At 40.5% G+C, this 27,992-nt stretch overlaps 1 protein-coding gene and 1 long non-coding RNA gene across 2 annotated transcripts in view; both read right to left on the reverse strand.

The window, feature by feature from the left end:
- GMDS (GDP-mannose 4,6-dehydratase) overlaps window positions 1-27,261 on the reverse strand; it is a 409,594-nt gene extending 382,333 nt beyond the window's left edge. The window contains exon 1 of the mRNA XM_033073709.2: window positions 27,029-27,261. Coding sequence (XP_032929600.1) covers window positions 27,029-27,142 — 114 coding nt within the window. The 5' untranslated portion in view covers window positions 27,143-27,261. The remainder of the gene's footprint in view (window positions 1-27,028) is intronic.
- LOC117003671 lies at window positions 19,847-25,813 on the reverse strand. The gene is made up of 4 exons (XR_004419531.2): window positions 25,139-25,813; window positions 21,211-21,264; window positions 20,542-20,736; window positions 19,847-20,023 (listed from the first exon to the last, which is right to left on the reverse strand). It is a non-coding gene; the product is annotated as an uncharacterized LOC117003671 (long non-coding RNA).
- Window positions 27,262-27,992: the final 731 nt, after the last annotated feature.

The raw sequence follows: 27,992 nt of genomic DNA on the forward strand, positions 1-27,992 counted from the left end.
ACTGCTTTGTCTAATTAAAAGCTTGCCATTTATATTTCTGCAAAGCTTCTACAATAAATGAATTAATCCATTATAGCCCATGTTGTCTTGACCTATTCATATAATATCAATTGCAAGCAAAAATAATGGAAACCAATCAGACAACAGAAACCAGCATAGAAGGACTTTCATTCCCAGGCAAGGCTGGAAAAATAACAGTCAATAGTGGCAAGGCACAACCACAGACTGTTCATCTGATGCTTGATCATAGTCTAAATATCCACCATGTTATATATTTTTGAGGTCTTATAAGACATATTTTGCACCTAAAAGTTAACTGCAAGTTCCTCTACGAACACCTGCTAACAGCTCACAAGACAAAATCAGTCCACCATTTCCAGAAAATATGAGGCTAAATTAAATTCTGGATCCAGTTCTCTGTAATTTACAAGTCTTTACAAAACACTTGCCAAATCACATGCCTTCTCTATTTTAATATTTTAATACCATTTTCAATTGTATTTTATATTTTATCTTACTAAAAGTATTTACAAGTCTTACTATCAAAGCAAATAAAAGGAAAGAACAAAGTCCTCAAATTCCCCTTTCCAATCTCTAGATTAAAGGCTGTGAGTTGGTCTGATGAATGGTTGTGACCCAAATCAAATCCTGAGAAAGGTTCCCTATTGTAAGGGGCCAGGAACCTCACTAAGGGAAACAAATTGACTATTAATCTCTTATCACAACTTTTACACAGTGATATTTTTCTCTGTATTTATCAATATTCCCTTGTTCTGTTACACCAATCCTTTACTATGGGAAAAGCAATACTTTCAAGTGGAATTGGAAGGACTCATTTTTAAATGGGTGTTCCTTTCAGACAACAGAACAGTTTTCAGAATACTTCAATTTCTAAACTAATAGTTATTCACATTAAAATATACCTTTTCAAGTCTTGAAGCTCCAGCTTCTTATTGAGACTGTAAAAAACGCTATCTAGAACTGGCGACATTTTTCAGGACATTTCACAAATTTTCCATAGCAAGTTCCTCTGCTTGTAGCAATATTGTAAGATTAGGAAAATAATTACAATTTTCAGGTTTCTAAATAACAATAAGGAATTCAACTGTTTTTTTTTCCCCCAGGGGAGTGGATTTATTAATAATTCAGTAGCCCTGCTATTGTATTTCTGATTTCTTAGCTCTAGTAAACTGACCCATGAACTTTGGGTGTTGCACACTACCAGTCTTGGTAATGTAACTTTCAACACTCCAGTGAATGGTCTTAGCTAAGGTAGTTCCTTAAATCAAAGTATTATTATTTAACAAAGGTCTTCCAAAAAAGCAAAAAGAAGCTATGCATACATCTTTTTTAAAAGATATGCATATTTATATTAAAACCTTTACCCTAAAATATTACTCTCAGTATAAATTATATGTTCATTATAATGACTTAACTTCTCTCTTCTTATTTGAGGAAAGTGTTACCCAACCACTTGAACCTACAGCCTGCCCCCATAAGACTGAACAGGAGGTCAAAGCCCTAATCTTGCTTCCCTTTGCTGTATATTTGGAAACCATTAAAATAAACTGTGAATAAAAATTATAATTAAGAGTACCAGACACACACCATTAAAAAACTCTTTTTGAGTTAGTGTAGCAATGCCACCAGGAGCTCTTCAAACTTGGTTACCTTATCTCCAAGTTCAGTTTGCCTCTGTTGAGGAGTGAGAAATCACTGTTTCCAAGGGAAAGGGGAGGAAAAAAAAAGGGGAGGAAAAGGCTCTTCTGTGCCTATAAAGATATTCTTAACAGCTCTGGTGTGAATATCCAACTTTGAAGAAGAACCTGTTTGAATAACTATTTTGTTCTAATTCTTGAATGTTGCTGGCTTTAGGGCACTGCTAATTAGAGTGCAGTGTCTGGTTAAGGTAAATTAATTGACCTGTACAGCAAAGGACAAAACAAATCATTTACTGCCTTAATGCCTCTCTCTCATACATGCATATCTTATCTCTTAGAAGAATAAAATATTTCTGAATAATAGAAAACTTATGTTCTACTTCTCACGTTTTATCTGAGGCAGACAGATTTTTAGTGGGGTTTTTTGGCTGGTGTAATTTTAATACAATTTAAATGTATATACTAAAGTGTATGTACATGTAATTTCCATGTAATGAAAGCCCTTGGAAATGAGTTGTACTACCAGACTCAAGTTTGCAAAAATTAAAGCAGGACAAATCCTAAAAAACTGGAGGAAGCTGTTACCTAGACACCTAGGATTTTATTGAAAACTTTCCACAACAGCTGCTTCTTCAGCACGTGCACAGAGAATATTTACTTCACTTGAAATTATTCCACTTGTAAAATTTAATAACAGTTCCTACAAAGTTGAAAGCAACTCTAAATAGAAATTCTTGAAGAAAAATTAGCTTTCTAATCTATAAAACATAACTAGAGATAATCTTGCACTTGATGGTAGGAAGGTTTCCACTCTGAACACCTCTAAAAGGTGCAAAGACAGGAAGCAAGCTATGAGAGAAGCCTCTGCTTATCTCATTTAAAACCACTGATGATTGTCTGATGGGTGGCACCTTCCCTTTCTGTTGTTTTTGGTTATATCCCACCTCCCAAGCTGAAAATCCCATCTTCACTCCTCTCCCCCAAGAGAGTTAAAGCTGCATTAAGTAGAAAGATTTCCAGCTGCTGGTGCTTCAGTCAGTTTAACTGATTACAGATTGACTCCAGCCACAGGAAAACAATACCATGCAGTAAACAAGAAAAGGACCATTAATTCATAATGCTAAGAAGAATAAATAAAACCATCTATGATTTTTTTTTTCAAAAAGAGTAACATTCTCTTGGTTAGGAGAAGTAATACTACCACAGGTAACACACAATCTATAAGTTTAACCTATATTTAATAGTCACTATGCTTCATCATGTGTAGGCTTTGAAAATTAAGTCATTTTCTAAAGGACTGAGATGTATAGAAATACCATTGAAAGCCCACAAGAATAATTAACTGACTAAAAAAAAAAAATCAAGGCACCCCCAATTTTAAGGAAAAGATATTCCAATTATCTCCCAAATAACCTCTGGGTGGGTAAAGGGAAAGTAAGGTAGAGACAGCACAAAAGAACCTGTTGGCATGTATATTAAGAAGAAAACATGTCCACTACGAGAGACACTGTTGCCCACAAAAAGACTCCTTGTTCACCACAAATACAAGTTTTCACACATGAAAATGAACCATACTTTAGATCACTCAGGAACAATTCCAGCTCTAAGGGATTGCAAAGTAACATTCAAAGACAAATAAAATGCTTTGTGCATGATGGGAAAGTATTTGAGTGAAAGAAGCCCTCAACACTTTCTGAAAAGCCACAGATTTTATCTTTGCAGTTAATATAAATGTGGTTTTGCTCATCCTCAAGTGTTTAAATTATTGTTATAAACTGTGGCAAGCAAATTAATGTCACAAACCTGCAGCAAATGTCTTTGCTTTTACACTCCATTTTTTTTACTGCAGACCACTCTTTTTACAAGTGCACCAGTATTACCAAAAGCAAGCCCAAACAAACTAACAACCACTCATCAGACACACACATCTTCAGCGTATAAAAAAGGGCAAGAGCTGACATATTCAAAGTGCAGTTGCAAAAAGATTTGCAAGTGCTTTTCTTGTGCCACATTACTCAGGCCAGTCTAGACATTGGACAAAGCTGGCCATTCTCTGAACTGCTTGCAAAACTTGCTTAAGAGAATGGAAAAAAAATTGTCAAGAAAATAACCCTAAAAAATAAAAATCCCATTCTAAAAAAGCATTACAACAGCATTCACAAGAGTCTCCCACAGTGGACCTACTGTATTGTCTAATGGAATTTGGCATTTTTCTCTAGAGCCAGTCAATAACAGGAACTCAATCATAAATGTCCTGCTTTCCGGTGAGCATAGCAGCCTCGGCTGCGCAGCCTAATGAGACAGGGGCACACCAGTTTCAGCAACAGCTGGAAGAAAAGTCCACCAGAGAAGGTTAAATGCTTTTTGCTTGTTTTCAATAAAGCCAGAATTCTTTCTTTGTTAAGCAAAATGAAAAAAATAAATAAGGCCACAAAACCACAAACAACCCATACTCCCGATTCTCTCAATATTGCAAAAAAGGGCAGAAAAGAGCAGGAAAGAAGAGCACAGAAGAAGAAAGAAGGGAGAAAATGGGCAAAGAAGGGTGAGAAACAAAGAGAAGAATGGAAGAGAAGTAAGGCAGAGAAGAGCAGAGATAACCTGACATAAGAGAAGGGCAAAAAAAAAACAAAGACAGAAGTTTGGAAAAGTTCAAAGAACTTTGAAAAATTCAAGGAAGACCAGAAATTATCCTTACTGCAGACGCAGTTCTTCTGCTAAGAGCTCTTGTACCTAGAGCACCACATGCATATCTGGTGCAAGTTACCATGCTAACAGGAACATACTTAACTTATTTTGGAAACTACTAGCTTTTAGAACTGGAAAGAAACTGAAAACAGCTAGTTTTTCATTAGCCTAAAGACATTGCTACTATAAAAAAAAGGTAACCAGTTTGTAATATTTTCTTTTTAATATTCTTCTTATTCCTTTTTAACTCAACTGAGTTGCGACACAGTTCATTAAGCAGATTAATCCGTTTATTGGCTTTTGACAGGAATCCTGTAACATTCATGGGGAAAATGGAGTATTGTTGAAGGAGCAGTAACACATAGCTCACTCTGTGTATACCATGTGTGTAAGAATCACTTAAGATCTGAATGAAGAATGACTTTATGTGAAGCTCCCTCCCCACAAAAAAAGAAAAAGAAAAGACTTGCTATAAATCTAAATAGCTAGAATTCTGACTCCTACTAAAAGTGAAAAATAATCAGTAACTTTACCATGTGCATAAGTTTTGGTATTAAAGATGTCATCTTAATTACAATTAAAGCACTGAGATCATTTCCTATGAAAAAGCTTTTCAGGTTTATTAGTTCAGTGGAGAGTTTTCAATCTCAATCTTAAACTGAGAATCAAGATTTAGAGCAAAGGCATTTTCTGTGGTTACACAAAGTCTAACTCACACTCAACATATTGCAGTCACTTGGTTCAACATAATAAATCTACAAGAAGTTTCTGAACAGTATCAAAACTGATTAGACACCTGTACACACACCTCATTTCATTTAGATTAGAAATGCCTGTAGCAGCTCAGAGCCCTCAAATATTTGTGTGGCTAAAATTTGTACTCATTTAAAACAAGATCATTTTTGACTGACACCTTTTTGATTAGTGTGAGTTCTCTATTTCACATTTGTCAGCTTGCAGTTATTGTCAAGAGGGGTTCAAATCCCCATTTCCATCTGCACAGTTACAGTGAAGTAAGCAATGGCCATCGCAAATGCAATTTTAACCAAAAAAAGTAATTTTTTCTTTTGTTACTAAGATGTCAGCTCAAGTTGGGCATATTTGTGGGTGAAGACAAGTCCATAGCTCACATTTCATTGAGGTTGATCCCTGCAGGCTCCGTCCATCCTCCCACTGGACATTGGCTCAGTACTCAGAGCAACACAGCTCCATCCACTTCTGGCAGGGTACGTTTCCAGACTAGGGCTTTGTCTGGAGCAAAACATTGTACTTGCAACCCAAATAAACCATATACCCCCACAGGAAACCAGAAGACGGCATGCAAGGGAGAAAGACCCTGTAGATCACTGCCTCCAAACCAGGACTGTCTCGCTGACCAAGGCTCTCCAAGTAAGCTGGACAAAGGCTATGATTTCTTTTCTCAGAAGATGAAGGAAACAAAGTGCATGGACCAAGATGCATTTCATACCTCCCTCATCGCTGAGAGGATGAGAATGAAGACAGGCAAGCTGAGGGAGAAAGCCTTAGCTGGATTCAACATCTACCTTATGGAGGAAGAAGGGCACCTTAGTTGGAGACTGCCAAAAAATAGGGTCCTTAAATTTTGGAGACAGAGAAAAGGAATTGCACTGTCCTTTTACTCTTCTCACTTTTTCTTCCAAAGGACCTCTTCTCAACTCTTCATCCAACATAGCATCAAGTACAGTGGTCCCAGCACTCTCTATAGTCAAAGCGCTCCTGGCTGCCTCACACTCTGCTTCCCACATGGTTCTTCCACACCTTTTCCTCTCTCACCAATGAAAAGGGTAGACAGTGATTAGAGGACTGAATCTGGCTAACACATCATGTAAGGTACTTTGTGGATATCTTATTTTGCACAGAATATTTTTTTGTCTTTTGATAATTATGTACCAGTTGCTTTAAAAAGTTAATAAATAAGCACTCACTGTTTCTATTTATCTAGAATGTTAAGAATCACATTCAGATTTAATTACATTAGTACTGGACACTTTTGCTATCCTCCATGTTTACAATATATAAGAAGCAATGATTTTGCATTCTCAGAATTCAAAGGCATCAAGAGAAGATACTCAGAAAGGACACCCATTTATTACAATTGAAAGAAATCAAATATTTCTAACCTATTTAAGTCCAAAACTGAAAAGGTTAGCACTAAGAACCCCAACACACAAGATGTCAGTCATTGTACTACAGCACAAAGACTGCATTTGGCATAATACTCCTATACAGAACCAAAGGAAGGTTATCACTGTAGCACATGTGGTACTTGTGGAGCCTTTATACTTGAACTGTGATAAACAACGTCTGTTTCATTTTTTAAGTAGTTCAGAAATAGCAATAAGTAATTGTTTTTTAACAATTAAAAAAATTGTCATAAAGCTGTTACTGAGAAACCAAAAAGTCATATGAACAGCCTATCCCAGGCAATTTCTTGATGGAAAGAATGCTGCTCCATTTTAAACTTCAATCAAAACAGAGCATCAGTCAGTCACAACATATCAAAGATTTTTAAAGGATGAATTTAAACACATAGGGTATTCATTTGATAGAGACATACATACCTGTCTCCACAGTGACAAGCTACATAGAACTTAAGGGGATGGTTTTCAAACTAGTAGCTAACAAGGTGTCTTTTCACTGTCAAATACAAATTGCAACAAAACCTTAACTCACGTCAAATATAAAACTCCACACTTTTGATACCAGAATTGGCATCCTGCAGTTAATTTCCTCTAAAAGACCAAAAATTGTCTTTTGCTTCACCACATACTTTACAGATTTCACTAGCACCACAAAAGGGGCCCTGAATTCTTTCTAGTTTGACTGCTCTGCCAACTCAGCTGCTGTGGTCTTCACCACACACCTGTCCTCTGCCCTCTCTCCCTGACTGCCTCCTCGACTTAGCCAACATCTAGAAACAGCCTCTTTACCCAGGCTCTTGTTTAACTAGATCCTTGGTGGGATTTTCACCATCTACTTCAGCAGAGGCCTTCTGCCTTGGTTTTATTTCAAAACTACCGCTCCCCATTTCTCTTCTACATAATGCTGATCTACTTCTAACAGCCCTCATTTGAATTACAGCAGAGTTCTGCCTTCTGACCCAAGCTCTCAAGAACACTAAAAAACAGAACAGATGGTCTGAGATTCTACTTCTGTTTCCCAGTCTCATCATAGCTTAGTGAGGAAAAGAAATTCTGTCAAGCCTTACCTCTGATAGTCCAGAAAATACTTCACAGACCCACAAGGATGCAGAGTCTCACAGAAGAAAATGGTTATAAGGACTGGAACATAGTCAACATGGAGAGAAAGCCTTTTCAGGGGTCTGACAAACAAGACCACAAAGTCCCTATTTGTCTGCATGAACAGACTTTCATAAGAGTTTGTGAATACAGCCAAATCAGAGACCAAATCTCTTGTCCCAAGAAAGATCTTGAGACTATGCTCCAAATCACTCACTTCACCCTAAAGTGGTACGAAGATTATGCACCACTGTAAAACATCCTCTGTCTTCCTCACACTTTTCTCTCATAGTTGGTTCATTTAGATTGACATGTTATGAAACAGATAGTGTAGAAAATTTTAGGATTCACTGTAAAAGCCCAAGAAGAACCACAGAAGGCAAAATGGGACAAACATATAACAGGAAGTTTCTAGGAGACAGTGCTATCAAACTCGCCAATCACAGCGACAGCAGAACCCTGAAGAAGATCCCCAATACTCTGCATCAACGCCACAAATATTGCCAAATATAATCTGCTTTCGCCATTCCTTTCTTCCCTGAAGCATTCAGATATCAGCAATTCAAGTCGACTTAGTGTAAAACTGTATTTAACAAATAAAGTACACAAAAGCAATAACTAAGCATTAACCCCTGTCAACAAACACACACAACAGTTCCTTTTAGACCTTCCAATTATAAAATACTGCTTTATTTTGTTTTCTCCACTCTCAGTTTCTATCCAGTTATCCATAAGCAAACCCTACTTACTGAGAAACTGAGGATGAATGGAAAAGTAACTCAGTTCACATGAGAAATCTGAAAATCCAAATGCCAGTGTTGTAAAACATGAAGCAATTGAATACATAAGAAAACTGAATATCATCCAAGCATATGTAAGAACACAAGGATTTCATCCCACTCACACTAATTTCATTCTTCAAAAAAAATGAAATTGAGTTTTCTCTCTTTGTCAAGACAACATAGCTAGGATCTTTATAACATGTATTTTCTGCAATAATCACAGCAAATATACTTTTTGCCAAAAATACAGAAACATTTCTATTCTTCAGAGTCCAAGACTTTTTTAAAAAGGCTGCCACTATGCCAAAGTAATACATACCTTCTGCAACAACATATTTTGTATCCAGATGAACAAGATTCATATAAAATTTTCAATAGGTAATATTCAGCAAATGACTTGAAATGTTCTTTCCAAAAGATAAGTACAATTTTCTGCTGGAACAGAAACTTTATCACTTCCTGAAACTACACTCAGATGCAATAGTCCCACAGCTCCTCATGGGTGGAAGAAGTATGTAAATCTCTGCACATCTGGACATGCTAAATCGTTCATAGAAAAGAATCAAATTGTTGTTGGCTAACTGTGTCTTTTTTAAGCATGCAAAAAAGTCAAGTCTGGGGAAGAAACTGGCAACATCACAAGTCTCAGAGTAGGACAGATAGAAATATCATTACTTGCTTTGCTCATTGCCCAGCTCTACTTCACTGCATAGCACTCCAGCTGTGACACAGTAGAACTCTGTCTAGAAAGACATGTACTTCACAACTTCATATCTGGAGAGAAGACTGCCCATTGAGGAGTTTTCCTCCCTTCCCACTCAATTTGGAAAGCTGAAGGGCTGACATCAGCTGTAAAGTTAGCCATCAGTTTCTCTGACAGCTTGGAAAGGCAGGGGGGAAATGGCGGCAGCTACAGCTGCTCGATGACAGTGCTTCTGGCAACAGGTTCCCCAATAACCAAAATCTAACAGCACAGGAGGTGAGCAGCTAATTTTCATACAAAACAGATAAGGTCCGAATCAGAAAAGGCACAGTGCGAGAAAAGATCTGAGGAAAAAGGGGAAGAAAGCATACACACTGGAGGGATAACATTTCTTGCTGCTTAAAAATACATTTCACTTGTGATAAAAAGTTCAGGTTTAGGCATGACCAGATCTTTCCTGCAAGCACAGCCATGCATTTGCAGCATGTTGGGAAGTACACTTATCCAGGCATTGTCTTCAGCCAGACTGAGGTGTGCAGCCACTCTTTAAAAGCCCACTTTCAAACCAAGGAATGAGCAAAGCATAGACAGTGACTTTAGGCAAGTGATTTCTTTCAAGCCACAATAAAACATTAGGAGACTTGAAAAGCATAAGGACTGTTATGATGAAGTCTGTGTATATTGCATCCTCTCTTAAGGACTAGGAAAGTACCAAGAAAGTTAGAGTTATTACCTGATTTTCCCCCTCATTAAAATAAACCTTCCCCATGCAAAGGGCTCATCTTCCTCTTCAAGGTAGCCCAGCCAGACCCATTGTCTCCACACTCCAGGCAGAAAACTTGTCTTTGCCACTCTAGCACAGCTTTGCATGCAGGTGGGGAAGGGGGAGAGCAGTACAGGGTTACTGCATCATCAGTCATACAGGGTATGGGAGCATAACCTCCACTGAGTATCTGTACTGCATCATGCTGGAAAAACAAAAAAAATCAGGATAGAATAATGGACAGTACTCTCTGCTAATTTTCACACCAACATAAAATAAAGTTCAACAAATGGAGAACAGCCATTATTGGATTCTGGGTCACGAGCCTCCTGTCCTTGGCAGAAAAAGATGGGGAACACTGCCCCAGTCCTGTTTCAAACAGTGCTCTGCTGGCAGATTTGAGATTTTCTTCTTTTCCCTATGCCATTAGGCCCTCCCCACCGATGACAACCATTTCTTACCTTGATTCTTCACACACAAAATGTTTATTTTCCCATCACAAAGAAAACTGGCAAAAGTTTCCATGCCCATATCAAGTTTTGCTGCATTTAAGGGTTTCCAGTGAAGGAGGAAAGAGCATGGACCCGACTTACTCCAAATTCCACTCTCTAGAGGTCTAGACACCCAACAAGGTCCTCTCACAGCTGTCTGAAAGAGGTGTTCTTCTTGAAAGTGGTTAAGGAAGTGACACAAAGCAGTTTCTGTCTATATAAAGCCTCATTACTTACTAAAACACTCACTACAAGGCTCAGCCACCAGTGTTCATACTTTGTCATAAGGAATTCACAGGAAATAGCTTAAAAGTGGAATCCTAAAAACAGCCAGGTATAGCTGAGGTACTGAGAATGATGATCAAATCACAGTAACACAAGGAATCAAGTCAGAATTTAATGACACCAATCCAGAACTGCTGATGCACAGCAGCAATATTTACCTTAAGGCAGTGTGTCATGTTTCACCTTTAACCACTACTTTAGGAGTATCAAGTTTATCCACAGCATTCTGCAAACACCTCGACAAAGCAACTCACTTATTTAAACTTGTAAACAAGCTTTATTGAAAAATACTTTTTTGTTCATGAACAACACAGTTTCACTCTTGCATGTTTCCACTGAAAGGGACTAGTCCTACCTTTATCCACCATTCCCACTGCCAGCTGTACATTCCTGCTGTTTTGCCAACACACAGTATACCTGTGTGGCCAACCAAGGTCACCTACAGATAAAGACCAAACAAAAAGTCCTGAAAGCAATTTTAGGAGTCCTCATCTTTTCCTAGCTCTTAGTTTACTAGCAACCTTCAGCATTGAACACATTCCATTCCCTGTCCTAGACACAGACAATGCAAAACCACCTCTCATGAGCTGAGGATTTCATTTGGTTTGGCTTGATAGCAGCAATGCTGACAGGCCATTAAACAACCAAAACTAGAGGTAGGAGAACCAGAAGCTGTCTCTAGTACCACCCCCCCACCTCCCAATATTTCCACTGGATTAGTCACAGCCTTTTACCTCACAACTAACAAACAAATGTGACTAAATGTATTAACAAGATAGCAATGTTAGGAGTATTAGATCTGAAAGGCTAGGTCTCCTTGCTAATTAAGCCATTCCTCCTACAAAATCTCTTTAAAACCAAGTAAGAACTTCCAGCTAAATCCAGACCAAGTTCTTCACTATGTAAACTGTTTAAAGGTGCAGCTATATACACACACATACTACAGCATCTGATATAATTTTGAAATACATATCAAAGCATTATCAATTGCACATAAACTTCATATGCATTTTCCAAATGTCAGCAAGCTCAGGTAGAGGCCAGGAAGAAGTGTAATCAGTACCACACCATGTCTGCTAGCCATGTTTCAACAGCAGTCCCAGAGAGGTTATAACTGGAGTTGAACACTGACTTGTTTGCTTTATAGATGCCAGGAGCCACACACAGAAAATTGCTCACTTTTGAAACAAATTACTCTCAGTTCAGTTTCTCCAGAGGTCAAGATAATTATGTCCTGGTGTACTATTGCAGTCACCAGCACTACCTGGTAGCGGCAGTGTGCCAGTCCTCAGCTGCTTTAAAATGAGCCTCAGTGATAACCGTACAAGGGAACAACAGCTTTTACAGCTCGCTCTGTGGAGAGTGTTTCTCCAAGCTGTCTGAAGAGTGCCTATAGCCACCTAAGCTGTTCCAGATTCATGGTCTGTACACAGTCACTCCTTTGTCCTCCCATCCCTACCACGCACACCAGACCCAAAGGGGAGCAACAGAAAGCCCTGCAAGGGGAACTCTGTCTTCCATCATCTGCTCTGCTAAAAGCATGAGACATCCCTTTCTTTGTACACCCAGCAAGAACAGGGGAAAGACTTTACTGCTATAACAGTTTCCCTTGCTGGGGTCTTAAAAAGAAGCATACCAGCCTTTCTTCACAGTTTTGCGACACCTGGTATTTCCTCAAAGAGAACAATGCTGCAGCTACACCTCCTACGCTGTCCTGCCAGCCCAGCAGCAAGGACAGAGCAGTAAAACAGAGATACGCTTTTTCCAAGACTGACAACATCAGCTAAAGTGGGGCTGCCCACCATCACAGGCAAGTCAGTTTCTTCCTGCTTTTCCCCCAAACACAAGGGTGCATTGAAAAATTAAAAGTAATGAACATTTTCAACATATGGATTTTTATGACCCAAAAACCTCAAAAGGAAAAAGAGTCAAAAGGTCTCTCTTCAAAAATTAATCCTGGAATTAACGTGGTTCATTTGAAAACTTACCATGCGTTGTCTTATAAGAATTATTACACATGAACACCTGTAAGGAACCAGCCATTAACAGTACCAATGAAACTGTCACACAAAAACAAAGTAGTGCTACTTGTGGCCCTGCGATTAAGGCTGTGTCAGCAGTTTGGTTTTCATGACTTTAACACCCAGCTGTAAAAACGCCCTTCAGTAGAGGCAAGCTTATTGCACCAGTATCCACAGGAGCGGGGTTTCTGCTTTCAAATGCAAGAATGAACTATGTTTTCATACATGATCTCCAAATAGTAAAATCCAGAATCTGCAAATTGTTTTGGGAAATAATCATTGCCAAATAGGACCACACCTTGAAAAACAGTTTGAAAAATACTGCAAGACAGAAACTTGGTAGAGCACAAGAAACAGAGAAATAAGAATGTGTGATGTTCTGTTTTGGCATGCGTTCTTCAAGAATTAAAGGTATTCCAAAGAAACTGCCTGCTAATGCACATTTCATAGCCATAGATCTTTATAACTTGGCCACCTTCTGCCTAGACACAGAACAGCATTAACAGATTTATGTTTCAAAAGGCACCATTTGAGATTCTTCAAGCAAGAAATCCACAACCAAACAATGATTAGCCCTGGGCTTGCACAAAATTAAAAGCCCCCTTTAAGATGACAAAAGACCCACATCTGACCCAAACAAGCAGGAAAAATGCAGTATTTCAAATGCATGTTAGGGGGTGTATTACTCAAGGTTCTGCAATAAATCAGCATCTTCTTTTAAACAAAAAACCAGAATGTGACTACAATCCAAAATAACTACCTCACAGTGTGTTTTGATGCTTCAGGCACAGCACCCTGTTTTGCTATTAGGTTTAAACTACAATAAACATTACAGATTCACTTAGAAGGCTAACACCCTTAACAGCCTCAGTATGAAAAAATGTCACTTAGTGGCAATAAAAAGATAATTTAATTAAACACTGAATTTTAACAGTCTGATTCCCACACACACTCATATACAAACTATGAGTTATGTTTCCTCCACAAGCATGACAAAGGTAATACAGTCCTTCTGTAAAGATAGACACAAATTAGTTTTTCATCCTGGCCTTTCCTACATTTTTTATCTTTATGCTACATTAAAACAAAGCCTCCTTATTGAGACAATCAGAAGAACATGTGGAACTAGACACACTTAAAGGCAATACTGACAATCTGACAAATTCTGTAGATTTATAAATTCCCCCCTTCTTCATCCTTCCCTCAGTCCCAAACATAGGAGAGGGAAAGATGAACACACACACACGAAGTTAAATAATTGGCAAATGCCACTCTCACAAGTTATTTGTTAGCAAAAATAATTTTAAAAAAATATTCGAACCCACTAGTACTGAAACATCAAGAACTGATCTGGATATAACTGGGGACATTTCACAGAGTTTATTGAATTGGCTCACAATATCACAAAATGGCTCACTAGGAATGAGGGCTTTCATTTCCCTCAAAAGAATTCCTTTTAATTGGTTTTTGACCACTCTTTCAATTTTCTTACCATTTAGGGCTATGAACTGGCCCTATCCTGCCCTTCAACACACAGAGACAATACAGCAGCTGCCAACACTTGTAAGTAAACACAGAGAAGTTTTACAAGGGGAAGATGGACAGCATTTATATACCAAAGTACCACAGTCTCTGTGAACCAATAACCAACTCTCCAAAACTTCTGGAAGCAAAACCACTCCATTTCTGCATAGAAAGCTGGTTTAACATCAAAGCCACAGCACACATGAGAAAGCAACATAAGACATTACTGAGGTCAGGCAAACTGAAAAATGAAACACACTGCTGAGTACCTCAAAACAGAAAGTGGATCAGAAACAGAGAGGCTGTGCAGATGATGCTCAACAGGCAAGCAGGGATTTGGGAGCACTGTTCCTCTTCAGATCAACTCCAAAGCAATAACCTTACAGTACCTGTAAAAATACTTAGTCCCCATATCTTTAGTTGCATATAAACACATTTACCGCACGATATGCTTTTTTTTCCTAGAAAAAAAACATTCCAGTAACCAAATTCAATCACTTTTGTTTATCCAGTAAAGTGTTTTGGATAAAATCATCATTGCAAGATGAGGTGGTACTCAGGACAATAAAAGTGCAAGTCCCATCAGGCAGCAACCCCAAACACCCATCACACTCAGCAGAGCAGATAGTGAAGCCAGGTGCTGTGAACTGTATTGGCTATAAGCCTAAGTAGGCACCTGCATTTGCTTAAACAAGCCTGGGCTCTCACTCACTGAAACAGCTGCCTAGACAACATGCTCAGGTGTTGAAACAGTTAAGCAAGAAGGTTCCCAGCTGAGATGACAGAATCCATCACCAGCAACACCTGCCTGTATAAAGGAAATGAATTGGATTCGACTAATTAGTGGAAGTTCACTGTCACATGTTGAAATCACACCAAGTAATTCTGAGAAACTCAGCCTACATAACCAGTGTCAAGAGTAAGCTGTATATCCATCACTGCAAGTGCTTGCTACACAGCTTCCCCATCAGTTAATGTATTTCAAATGCATGTGCACACTCTTATTTCCTGCTTTACACACCCCTCATGTCTTCTAAAAATAACTTAAACCATCATTTCACAGTTCTCTCAATTTATCAAAATAAAAACCATGGCATCATTAGGGAATTTTTGTAGTCTTAAATTTGCTTTCAATTTGCCAAGTCTGTGTTGTACTTGTCCTTAACTGATCATGACAACAGACAGATGTGAGATTCTTGAATACAATGGAAACTAAAGGTTTGCCTGTGACAAAGCTGAATTGCACTCTAAAAGGAACTAGCAATCAGTATTTCCCATATGAGTTACTCTCCAATACTAAGAAAAATCTGATCTCTCCTAAAGTTTAAACAAGTAAAGCTACAGGCAATGAAATTGTTTGAAATTCTAGCAAGACTTCACATATCAAAAATAGCATAATAATGCATTTCTACAAAGATGGCTTTTATAACATGACTAAACAGCGATTCAGCATAAATAGTAGAATGTGAAAACACAAGGATAATACCAATGGAAATACAGCAAGTGTCATTTTGGAGACACAGTCAGTCTTAATATTCTTATTTTATTCTTGAATAATGAAAATCTCTCAAATTACTAAAATGTCTTCTCACTTCAAAATGTAAAAAAAGAAAAATACAGTAATTTCACGATTATAAGCCGCACTGATTATAAGCCGCACTTCTGGGTTTCAGCAACTTTTTGGTTTTTGTCCATACATAAGGCGCACCTGATTATAAGCCGCATGTTACAATACAGAGTGTGATAAAAGGTATCTGTTCTATCACCATCTGTTGAGGGTGGGGACAGTGATCCTTATCTCAATGGCAGATAATTTGCTAATGGGCCATCCATTGAAACCAGGCAAGGCATTGTTCTTTATCTTTTCACACCCCATCCTTCCTCCAGCCAGTCATTGTCTGCTAATGGCCCATTGAGTCCCACTGCGTGACTGATAAAATTACTGCATCCCATTGAAAGTTGCTCCAGCCAGGGGGAAGAGCCCAACATTTCTTACCAAGATAAAAACAGAGGTTTTGGGACAATAAGGTAGCCCCTTTCTCCACTGGACTCCAGAGGAAAACCGGATTTCTCCACATCACCACTGGACCTCCAGAGGGAAACTGCACCTTCTGCAGGAGCACTGCTCCAACTGAGCCACATCTGTCACTGCAAGGGGACTGCAATCACCATTTAATGGGACTGCTACCAACACCCTGCCTGACGGTGTCAGGTTGTACTCTGACTGTGTCAGGGTTTGGAGTTTGTTTCTTTGTAGTACTGTATTTCTATTTTAATTTCCCTAGAAAAGAACTGTTATTCCTAATTCCCATATTTTTGCCTGAAAGCCCCTTGATTTCAAAATTATAATAATTTGGAGAGAGGGGGTTTGCATTCTCCATTTCAAAGAGAAACTCCTGCCTTTCTCAGCAGACACCTGTCCTCCAAACTAAAACAGCAACTTTTTGTTCTTTGTCCATATATAAGCCGCACCTGATTATAAGCCGCACTTTGGGTTCGGACCAAAATTTTAGTCAAAATGGTGCGGCTTATAATCGTGAAATTACTGTACTTAAACAGTTACACTATTTATTCAACTATAAAGTGCTGCAATAAGAACATAGAAACATTAAACATCTATCAGATACCACAAGAAATTAAACACACGAAACAAAATCACAGTTACAACTTTTCAGTCTCTGATTAGCTGTTTTTCACAACTGTTTTCCTAAAATGAAGTAGCAAGGGCAGAAAGCAAGGTTTAACTCTTAGTCTTTGTAACTTCCCTGCCTTCACATATCAGAATAATTACCCAACTTTATTTTGCCTTCAAAAATAAAATTACATATTTTACTGAGCCTGCAGATCTACAACCACAGAGTACCCACTGCTTTTCAAAGACCAGTGAGATTCTGGAACAGCTTCCAGTATCATTGCAAATTCTGAGGGGAACAAAACCACATTTTAGCAATGAGGCTCTTAAAGTCCAGGCTTGGGCTTCAGCAGAGCAATGCTTGACCAACAACAGTCAAATCAGCACCACAAAGCTTCTCAGCTGTACCATTTTAAGCATCCCCATGGAGCAGGGAGACCTCAAAGACACACCAAAAAGGTAGAAGACTACAGTATTTTGCAGGCAGGTTTGAAGAGTTCTGTATTCCTTTTGTGTTGTTTATCTTGTAGTATTTTAATAGTATTTAACTTCAGAGGCAAACAGCATGCTAAATTTTGGCAGGAAAACATTGACAGACTATTACTGTGTAATCATGGAAAGAATTACACTGACATCAAAACCACAATTATTTAGCTGTATGAAATCCAGACAGTATAGCCAGAAATTTCAGCTTTCAAAACCAAACCTGCTCCACAGTAATGTTTATGCTCTCAGAGAGATATCGGTGCTAAAAAAAGCAAGGACAACAACCAGCAGCCAAAGATATAGTGTCTGTTTCTTATCCTTTCAACAGAGAAATTTCAATTAAGAGGAAGCTATGGGTCATCACCAGTATCACTGATGAAGCCACCCACTGCTAATGCATCTAAAGAGATTCCTCACAGACCAAGCAAACGCTAGGCGGAAAAAAACCAAACAAAATAACCACACTCCTAACAGCATGCCTGTAATTTGACAACTAGCAACTTCGTCAGATATTGCTACCTAGTTCCAGAATAGCACCATCTGAAGTTTACAGTAAGACTTAAGAGTAACAGTCAGAAGGGACTGCAGCATATCAAACTAGAAACAAAGTTCAGAAAAAAATAAGGGGCGGGGGGAAGTCCGTATAGGAGCAGTCAGAAATATTCCCTTCTTGACTTTGCGTTTTATTTTCTGCAAGACATATATACCAATCCATATGCCTAGGGAAAGGCATATTTCCATTCATAAAGTGGTTCACACATCCTAGGATACAAATAAAATAAATGTCTACTATTTTCTAAACTGGGGCTGGGGTGGTTCAAGGCTTCCTTTGCAATATAACTATATGCTACCTCAGACTGCCTCTGAATACACAGGAACAGTTACCATTTACCTGAGGCATAATCAAGAGCCAAGAAGCACCTCTTAAATAGCTCTGAAGGTGTCAGATATGCAGCAGAAACAAGGCATCTTCTCATTACAGCAAAAGCACTCAACTAGACACTTAACATGGTATAATTTTTTTTTTTCCTTTTGCATTAGAATTCACCACACAGGCTGTAAGGAATTCTCCTTTGGGAAGAATTTCCAAGCAGCAGTAAATTGATCAAATGACAGCTGAAGCAAAGCCCTGCAGAAACATTTCCTAAAATTTGACTATACCTTGCTACATTTAGTGGTTAGCCAGATTTTTTCTAGAACAAGCATATTTTTTCCTGTTATTTCCAAGGTGTTCAAGTCTGGCAAATGCAGCACAAGCTGGTTATCTACTTGGATACTCCTTGCAAAAGGCCAAGATCTATGGCATTCCACATCCAAGAAAAGCACATGTTTGCAGCTGACATACCTGTTGGACCAGTGTACTTAGCTGAGCATTGTAATGTAGCTGACAACATCACAAGGAACTTTGACTGCACAATGCAAATGTACCATTATTCATCAAAATGGGTGTCTCAAAATGGAGTTGTCTCAGGGTACACAGTATCTGATGCCCTTGAATGTCACTTACCACTGAACTAACTGCAACCATATCAAAGTCAATGGACGTGTTTTTACTTAATTTGCTTGCTGTCAAATAACACTAAGTTATAAGGAAAAATTCGTATTTCTCATTTAAAAAAAAGAAAAAAATGAGACTTTAACAAGAAATACGCCACCTGCCTTGGGTATACTGATTTGTGTGTATTTGAGACTAAATTAAAATTGTTACTACATTCAAGTTGCATATGAGGAAGTTCAGTTTCTTAACACATGTGAAAAGCACAGGTGACAAAAGATAAGCCAGTTCAGATCAATTTGTTTGGCAGGCTTTACAAAAGCTTCATTGTGGATTTAGGCTGTAAAGCCTGTGAACACCCTCAAAAGGAACAAGCCATTAGGACTTTCCAGTAACAGGAACAGGAAACTGGAGAGAATTCCACTCTTTCACCTCACCTTCTATAGTTTTGCTTAACTGAAAGATCTGGACTTAACTGCATCCCCCAGATCATTATGCATATGACCCAAAGGAATTCCTTAGCTGAGGTTCTGAAAAAACAATCAGTGGATTCATATGAAATAGGCAGGAGGTGACAAAAATATTAAAGAGAAAGAAAATCTTTCTTATTTTCCTTACTTAACTAAAAAGCAACCAAAGTAGCAGCAAGGAGAGATTTAGAGCAAGAGAGAACATACACCTGTGCAAGAGGAAACAGAACATCCACCACGCTGCCGCCTTGCTCTTGTGCCGTCATCCACCCAGTGCTTCAAGGAAGCCGTGCTTTCCAAAATAAGCCTGACTTGTGCTGCGACAGGGTAGGAGAATCTGAGCTAACTGACAAGCTTGTAAGAACAGTCACTTAATCAGGACTCTACTCCAGACCCAGAAGTCTGGAGAAGTTGGGATAAAGTTGCTAGGAATTGCCAAGAGAAAGAAAATACTTCCTTCCTCCCAGACTGAATGAAAGCATAAGTAGGTGCAAAGAAAACCAGCTTGGTACTCCTCAAAGACAAGGTGTGAGCAACAGGAAGCACCATTAGGATAAACACCAGTATCACAACTGCACTGAAAAGCCTTTTATTCAACCTTTTATTTACTATTTATAGGGATCACAGTGGTAGCTTTTGATGTGTTTCTCACATAGGCCATCAGCAGGTTCAAGTACTCCACTTTTCCTTGCCCTTCTGCATAGCTATCTATTTTCTAAGAAACCGACTCCCTTGTGCAGAAAGCTCAACAGACAAAAGGATCTGAAAGAGATAATCAGAGGGGGGAAAAAAAAAAAGACCAAAATTTAGTGGTAGAAGATCAAGTCATATGGAAAAGATTTTTACAAGAGTTCTCTAGTCAGATTGGATTGGCTGTAGGTACATAAACAGGAGGCTTCAGCTCTTTAAAACTTTAGAAAATAAAGAAATACAATTTCTATCTACACCAGCAGTCACCAGTCTTAATTAAATGTAAAAATCCCAAAACAATTAAAGATTAAACAAGCTGCATGCTGCTGGAAATGGGATATTCTGTTCTTCTGGACAGTCAGTCCAGGCAGTAGCGGCAAATAGTCCCCTAAACACAGGATCAGAAAATGTCATGAGAAATGTTGCCTGGAGGAAGTCATCTTCCCAAACCCTATTTGGTTACCATGTGCAGAACTGTTTCATACCTCAGCACCATTAACATGAACTTCAGCATTTTCCTTTTCCTGGAATACTTTCAGTATTTTATCTACGTTCACAGCAGCTATACAGTACATCACAGGATACAGTACCTTATGATTCACTTGCTGTTCTCAATGTTTTTCGATCCACATCCTGCACACATCATGTTGAAACACAAGGAATCAGACTGCCTGCACTGGTCCTCGAATTGAAAGCCTGCTAGCTGAGCCAGGCTATCAGAACTTCCCTCTCCAGTATACAACTAAAGAACAGACTTCACTGGCAGTCACAAACACTGAGCAAAGCTGCACAAAGGTGGAAAGAAAAAAAGGAAATTAATATACCAAGACACACATGAACTAATCCTGTATCAGCAATACTTTTTACTGTGAATATCTTTTAAATAACTTATGTTCAAATGCCATCACTAACTGCATTATTCTGAAATGCAATGGAATGCAGATGGGCTCCCCCAGGCAGGCACAGAGAGCAACCAAAGTCCTGGACTACCAGTTCTAGAAGACAAAAGCCCTGTCAGTCTGCACATACTAGTGTAGAATATAAAACCATATGAAAAAGTAAAGAATTGAACCATGTATTTGTAGATGGCTATTAATGCAGAAGTTGAATTAGTCTATCTAGTAGCCCACCTCTTCCAAAAAAGGAGTCAAGGCAATCAAAATTCAGGCATCTTTGTATAAATAGTATCTCTGTTTCCTGCAAGTATTCTAGTCTCTCATTTCAGTATTTGTTATACTGCTTTATACTGAGTAAAATACCTTTTTCTCAAGAGTTTTGGATGACAATCAATAGCAGCATTTCTCATTTATATCCTGTAAAGGGAAAATACCTAGATTATATTTTAGAAAAGCTTAAATTTCACACCAGAGCCACTATTCATTTACTGCAAATTATTTTCAACAAGCTCCTTACACCATCTTGTCACAAACAGCAGGTTTTCCATTTCAAATCCTGTGAGTGGTAAAAATATCATACAACCTTATATTGAAAGGGACTTCTGTGCAGTTCAAGATCCCTGCTGAAGATGGGGTCAACTAGTGCAGGTCGTTTAGGGCCACATCCAGTTTGGTACCTCCAGGGACAGACACTCAACTTCTATAGGCAGTTTCTTCCAGTGCTTGACACCCTCATCATTTAAAACAAAACAATTCAATAAAAACCACCCCAAAACAACACATACCCTCCCAAGTTCAGAAAAAGTTTCTGGCATTTAAGTTTGAGGCCAAATTCAGTGTTCCAACATCTCTGCATCCTCAAACTATGACAAGGATGTTCAACACATGTGGAATCCTCACTCAAGACAACTGTCGGCTACTTAGAGACAGAAACTGAAATAGAGTACTTGGCTTCAACCAAGACAATATTTGTTTAAATGAACAAGCAGCAATACTAATATTTAGCTTTACTCAGAAACCAAGACTATTTGTTTTAATGAGAAGGCAGCAATGCTAATATTTACCTTTAGTCAATTTCAGCAAAGATTATCCTCCTATTTCAATGTGAAAAAAACAGTCCCTTTGATTTTATCCTTCTTCTGGCAAACCAACATCCTGTCTCTGGTACAACAGGTTATAATGTTTCTCTACATCTGTTCTTCAGGTATATATACGTTCTCCAGTGACAGAGATTCCCACCTCACCATTTGATCACAACACTGAAAGAAGCTTTGAAAAACATTGTTTAACTCTTTCCTCTACAACTCTCCTCCAAGTAACATTTACTTTATTTTAGTCACAGAGTATCAAAGAGTTTTATAGTATATGACTCCAGCTATTCATTTCATGGGGTTTTTTATTAATACTAAGCAATGACTCATGTCCTGTTATTACTGTACTTTGCCCCACTGAGTCCGTCTTGCTCAGTTTCATCTCAACAGCCAAATTTTTAAAAAACCAAACAACTTGACCTCAATTAACAACAGCAAATTTTGTTGTCTTGGTATCTTTTTTCCCCCTCTTGATACAGCTAACCTTTCTCAAACCATGAACCTTTCTCAAGCTGTGGCATGAAACTTGCAGTTTGGTCTGTTAGAGGAATGGCAAAGGCTGTAAGCAACTGAACTTCCGATACAAAAGAAGACCCCACGCTTTACACTCTTCAAGCTTGGTTGAAAGTTCTGAGGTTGCTGCCTTAAGTTTTGCCAAATGGAAGCTATATTTGACAGAACTGCAGGCAAAGGAGCAGAGGCTGGAGCAGGATTGCTGCTGTAAGAATTCTCACAAGGCAGAGACACAACTGCTTCCTTCATCTATAGTTTGCAATAGCCTCAGGGCATGCACTGACACTGAGCTCTGATGTATTGCTTCACACAAAACTGAGCTTTGAAGGGACTGCTGAACTATGTTGGTCTACCTTGCTGTCCTTCCTAGAAAAGCACCACATGCAGATAGGTATTATTTACTGCTCATAATCCAGGGGCCAAGTGGGAAAAGTAGAAACATCAACATATAACCTCATAGCTAGGCTCAGACAAATTATTTCTTGGTACTTCTCCAAGAAGCCAAATATCTAAATATTTCTACAACTATCAATATAAGACAATCAGACTGATTGCAGCGCAATCAGACATTCTGAATAGATATTTAAATGCAGTTTTTAACAGATATTTAGTCACAAGGTCTAGAAAACAATGCTTTTAAAATGTATGATTTAGTAGCTTCCAGGATTAAATGACAAACTATGTTTGCATATCTAGAATTACATTGTTAGTAACACTAGTATTTGAGTCAAAACTGCCATTTTTACAGAATAATTCTTAAACTCACCAAGGCTTGAAAAGTCCAGCACATTTATTTTGCATTGTGAAAGCACTCTTACAGTAAGAGTCACATTCAAATTGTTTGGTTTTTCTAAAAAAAGTATTTTTATTTAAACACACACCACAGGCCTGTTTAATTTAAAATATTTATCTTTAAATGAAGAAAAAAGTGCTATGTATTTCTCTCAAGCAGTCTACCAACAGACCAATACCTACGTGACACTTCAGAAATGTTTCCCCATCTAACCACAGCAACTGCCTCACTCTGGAAACCATTTTAGCAAAACGGTGAAAATGTGGTTCATCCCACTGCTGTGGTGTGAGAAAGATAAGAGAAATCTCAATACTGCAAAAGGAATATATAACACCACTGCCTAAATACTTAGAGTCTCTTATCAGCAATGCAAGTGGTAGAATGATACTGATTTCACCATAACTCCAAGGGCAAATGCAGAATGTATAGAGGTTGATATATCTGCTTTGATTTAACAGAAACTAAGGTTCATCCCTTGGAGTCAGAATGTCCTTTAATTCCTAATAATACAATTAGGAAATTTGCTCTCCTTTGCGGCTTCACTGTGCATACAGCAAACTACTCCTGTTATTTGGCCAAAGGTCAAACTCACCTTCCTATCAGTAACACATTCACCCTTGCAGATACCTGTCCTCTAAATATCTTCTATCTAGGAGAGAAGCAAGCCACCAGAAATGACTTCATTAACTGGTACAGTTAAGCTGGCAAATGGCATGTGCCTCCAGTCTCTCACTAAACAGAACTTGTGCAGACAGCCCATCTTTCTCTGGCACGCTGTGAAGTCTCATGAACCCCATTAAAGTCCCCTAATCAGAAGTTTCAGTTGTGCCTTATCTCTATGTTATGCTTCAGCTAAAAGCTGCATCGTCAGTCAATTGCTTCATTATCAAGTATAACTCTATCTGACCTCAACTCTTTCTCCATCCTAGAAAGAAAACCCCAACTTTTGTCAGTAGAAAAGATGAACAATCCACATGTTCATGGTTACACAGAAGTGCTGAAAAATAATGATTTCAGCACTGTGATTAAGCACACTTGCTGTGGCATCATCTCAGCTCTGGAAGGGCTGCTACAGTTCAAGCAGCCCAAGAGTACTCTAACAGCAAAAGCCCTGCCCCACAATTCCCCAAAACTGTCACGGTCCACATACAGCTCATTACTTATCTTTCACCTATTCTTATGTGCCAGGCCCTACAGGGCATTATTTCAGCAAACACTCTCAGAGTACAGTGGCCACACACAAACAAAAGCAAGTTTCTTATACAATGTAACTGTACCAGTTTGCTTTTTGCTGTAGCAGAAAGGGCACAGCTCAAAAAATGAGAGTTCTGTTCTACACCACCTTTAGTCTGAAGAGATCCAAGCCTTTATCTCCCACCATGAAAGAGCATCAGTTAAATGAAACAGACCAACACTCTCCAGTACAGGTGTTAAAATAGTTGCCTGGAAAAGACAAAGCCTGAGCTCTACCTTCCACTTCAGCAGATTTGTACATTTTACACATGGTAACTAAGTTTAAAAACACATTGCATTATTTCTTCAGGGACAGGGAGATGGAAGTCTGCCTTTGGCACACAGGAAACAAAATCCAAGTCTCCCATTTCTGGTTGAGACCTCTTCAAAGAGGGGTAAGGAACAAGTAGTATGGTGGCTTCCTCATCTAAAAAAATAGATGGACCAGGAATCCTAGCAGCAGATCTCAAAATTATGGAGAACTGAAGGACCCCAACAAAGGCCTTTCCTAGCTCTGGTTCTCCACGTGTTCCAATGACAAATAATACACCTGTCAAAAGTTAAGTTAAGAAGGAAGAGCTGCTTCAAAAATAGACAAAATAATATAGAGAACACAGTACTGAAAGAATCATGGTGTTGTAGCTACAGGCCTCTAACTTACTATCTTTGATGAAGAGAAACGTACTTCTGCCAACAACCTGGAAGACTTTTCACACAGCACCAAGAGTCCTTGGGAAAGATCTGTGCTCTTGCTAGAAATAAACATCAAGCAAAAGTGTTAGTACACAGATCATTAGTTTTTCCTCTTACATCTCCTTGTCTGACAGCCAGTGGAAGGTTTCTCCCCAGCCTGCTATTGGCAGATAGCTGCTAACCCATGGGAAGAGTATGGACCAAAAAGTGTGGCAAGAATACACAAGACCAGGCATAATGAGATGAAACACAAGCAGCAGGTGAATGTTCAAAGCACAGTGCAGGTTCTCTCAGACAGCAGATGAAAAGCTAGTCTCTGGATTTACTCCCTCACAAAGAGCCCACTGGTTCTTCTACAATAAAATAAAAAGAGAGACAGCATTGACTGTCTCAAAGAGCAACATGTTTGTTTTGATGTACTTTTCACAGTACTTTTTCATGTACATGTTCACGTGTACTTCTCAACAATCCACACCAGCACCTCACAGTGGATCTGTAAGCATACCAGGACAAGTCCCAGTTGAAGGGGAAGAAGTTCTTCCACGTATGAAGCCATCAATGACTAAACGCAAGCCATAGCTGTTCCATTGGGATTCCAAAATGAGCCTTAATGGCTACTATACATTACTGTACTTAACAAGTTATACCAATCACAGGAGATACACCCTCCAAGCAAACTCATTCAGTACCAGCAAGTTCCTAGAGATAAGCAATGTGCAAGGAGAGTAAATTTTTCCAGGTAGTGGGAGGTATCTACATTGCAAATAAGATGTTCCTCAAATATGAGTAATCATGTCCAGGACAACTTTTCATTTAGCACCCACTTGCCAGCAAAGACAGAGCAATGCAGATCTCTGTGTGCACAAACAGTCCAACCAAGTATCCCAGCTGCCTACTGGAAGTGCAGCAGCACAAGCCACAAACTGCACATACCAATCCTCCTGCACACCTCACCCAGTTAAAACTCACCACCATCATATCTTGTTTCATCATGCAGAAGTTGCTCCAAGGGAAACTGTGATTTCTTTCTCTTTCCATGCCATCTTTCTCCTGCACCTTCTGCTCAAAGCACCAGGACTCTGAGAGCATCATTATCCCTATGAGTAATATAGCCAAAAAAATTGGAGACTGCAATGAACGTACACGAATACAGAACAAGCGGCCTGGGGAAACACTTTTGCCATCCATTAAGGTTTCAGTATAAAGGAGTACTGACAGTAAATGCATGGCTGCTCAGTGTGTCACAGTGACAAATGACAAACGCCCCTTCTGAGTGACAAGCCTGCTCAGGTCGCAGCCAAGGCTGGCTGCCTCACACCTGCACTGGTACCTTCCCCTCTGCAGACCGTCAGGATGAAGAGTCCCAACACTGGCTCCTCATACTGCCTTTCCTAGGTGCGGCTCCTTTCCCAGCGATGCTCACTTCACACCTCATCTCTGTACAGGTTTAGCTGACTTGTCAGGAATTCCTGGTACAGGCGACTACAGACAGTCCAGACACGAGACATAAAAGCGCCGCTCGGCATCTCGCTCACCCCAGCTGAGGAGCCCTCCAGACCCCGGGGCAGACAAGCCCTACCCACGAGGAGGTCTGCCCGCCTCTGACCCAACCGGGGGCTGCCAGAGGGAGCCCCAGGAACTGGCGGGACCATCGGGGAAGGGAAGCGGGCACCGGGCTGGGAAGGCACCCGCGGGAACGTGCCCCGGGGCCCGGGAGCGAAGGCTCCGGGCAGACCCAGCCGAGCCCGCCGCCGCCGCTCTCCCCGCCCGGCCCCAGCCACGGCTGCCCGAGGGCGCCTCGGGGCGGGTCCTTCCCAGCCCCTCTGCCTCCGAGAACGAGGGGAGCCCCCGCCGTTACCTGCCCGGTGATGCCGGTGATCAGAGCCACCTTCCTGCCGTTCATCTCCTCGCCGTCGTCTGCCGGCGCGGCAGCGGCGCAGCCACACGCCTCCTCCGCCGCGGGCTGTGCCATCCTCCCAGGTACGGAGGTATCCCGGGGCGGAGGCGCGGCCGCCGGGGCGAGGCTCCCGGCGCTGGGGGCGGGCACGGAGGGAAGGATGCCTGCCAGCACCCGGGGTCACCTGCCCTGTCCCGGCCGCCGCCGCCGCGGCATTTCCGCGCTCCTGCCCCGCCCCACGGCTGCCGCAGGTGCAGCCCCCCCGCAAGCGCGCTCCCGCCGCGCAGCTCGGGAGCGCGCCCCGCGCTCGGCACCGCTCCCGCCGCGCGGCTCGGCCCCGCAGCCAATCAGGAGCCCCGGCGCTTCCCCGAAGGGGCAGGAGACGCGCAGGGACCGAAAGCGGGCGCGGTGATTGGCTGAGAGCTGGCGGCGCGGGGCGTGGCCGGGGAGGAGGAGGAGGAGGAGAAGGAGGAAGAGGAGAGGGAGGAGGAAGAAGAGAGGGAGGAGGAGGAGGAGCGGGGCCGCTCGACTTCCTGACCGCGTGTCGGGCCGGGGGATGCGCCCGCAGAGCTGCGTGAGGCGAGCGGGGCCGGGCGCACAGCGCCCCCCGCGGCGCGGAGGAATCACCGAGGCAGCGCCGCGGGGACCGCGCTGGAGGCACCGAGCGCTCCCGCTCTGGAAACGCTGGGTTATTTAACGGCGCCTGGAAGGCGTCTGGAAAAAGGAATTTACAATAAGTATTTCTTGTTCTGATGAGGCACTGGACCAGCACGGCTTTTACCGAGGCAGCAGGTCGCTGTATGTACAAGGAGGAAGGTGCCTGCCCGTGATTCGCTGTTATTCCATGAAGGATTTCCCATCAGTTCACTCACTGCTTGCCTGGATGATGGGGCCTCTGCGTATGCAGATGACCGTGCTGTTAATT

The sequence above is a fragment of the Catharus ustulatus genome, chromosome 1 (assembly GCF_009819885.2).
Source record: "Catharus ustulatus isolate bCatUst1 chromosome 1, bCatUst1.pri.v2, whole genome shotgun sequence".
Taxonomy (NCBI): domain Eukaryota; kingdom Metazoa; phylum Chordata; class Aves; order Passeriformes; family Turdidae; genus Catharus; species Catharus ustulatus.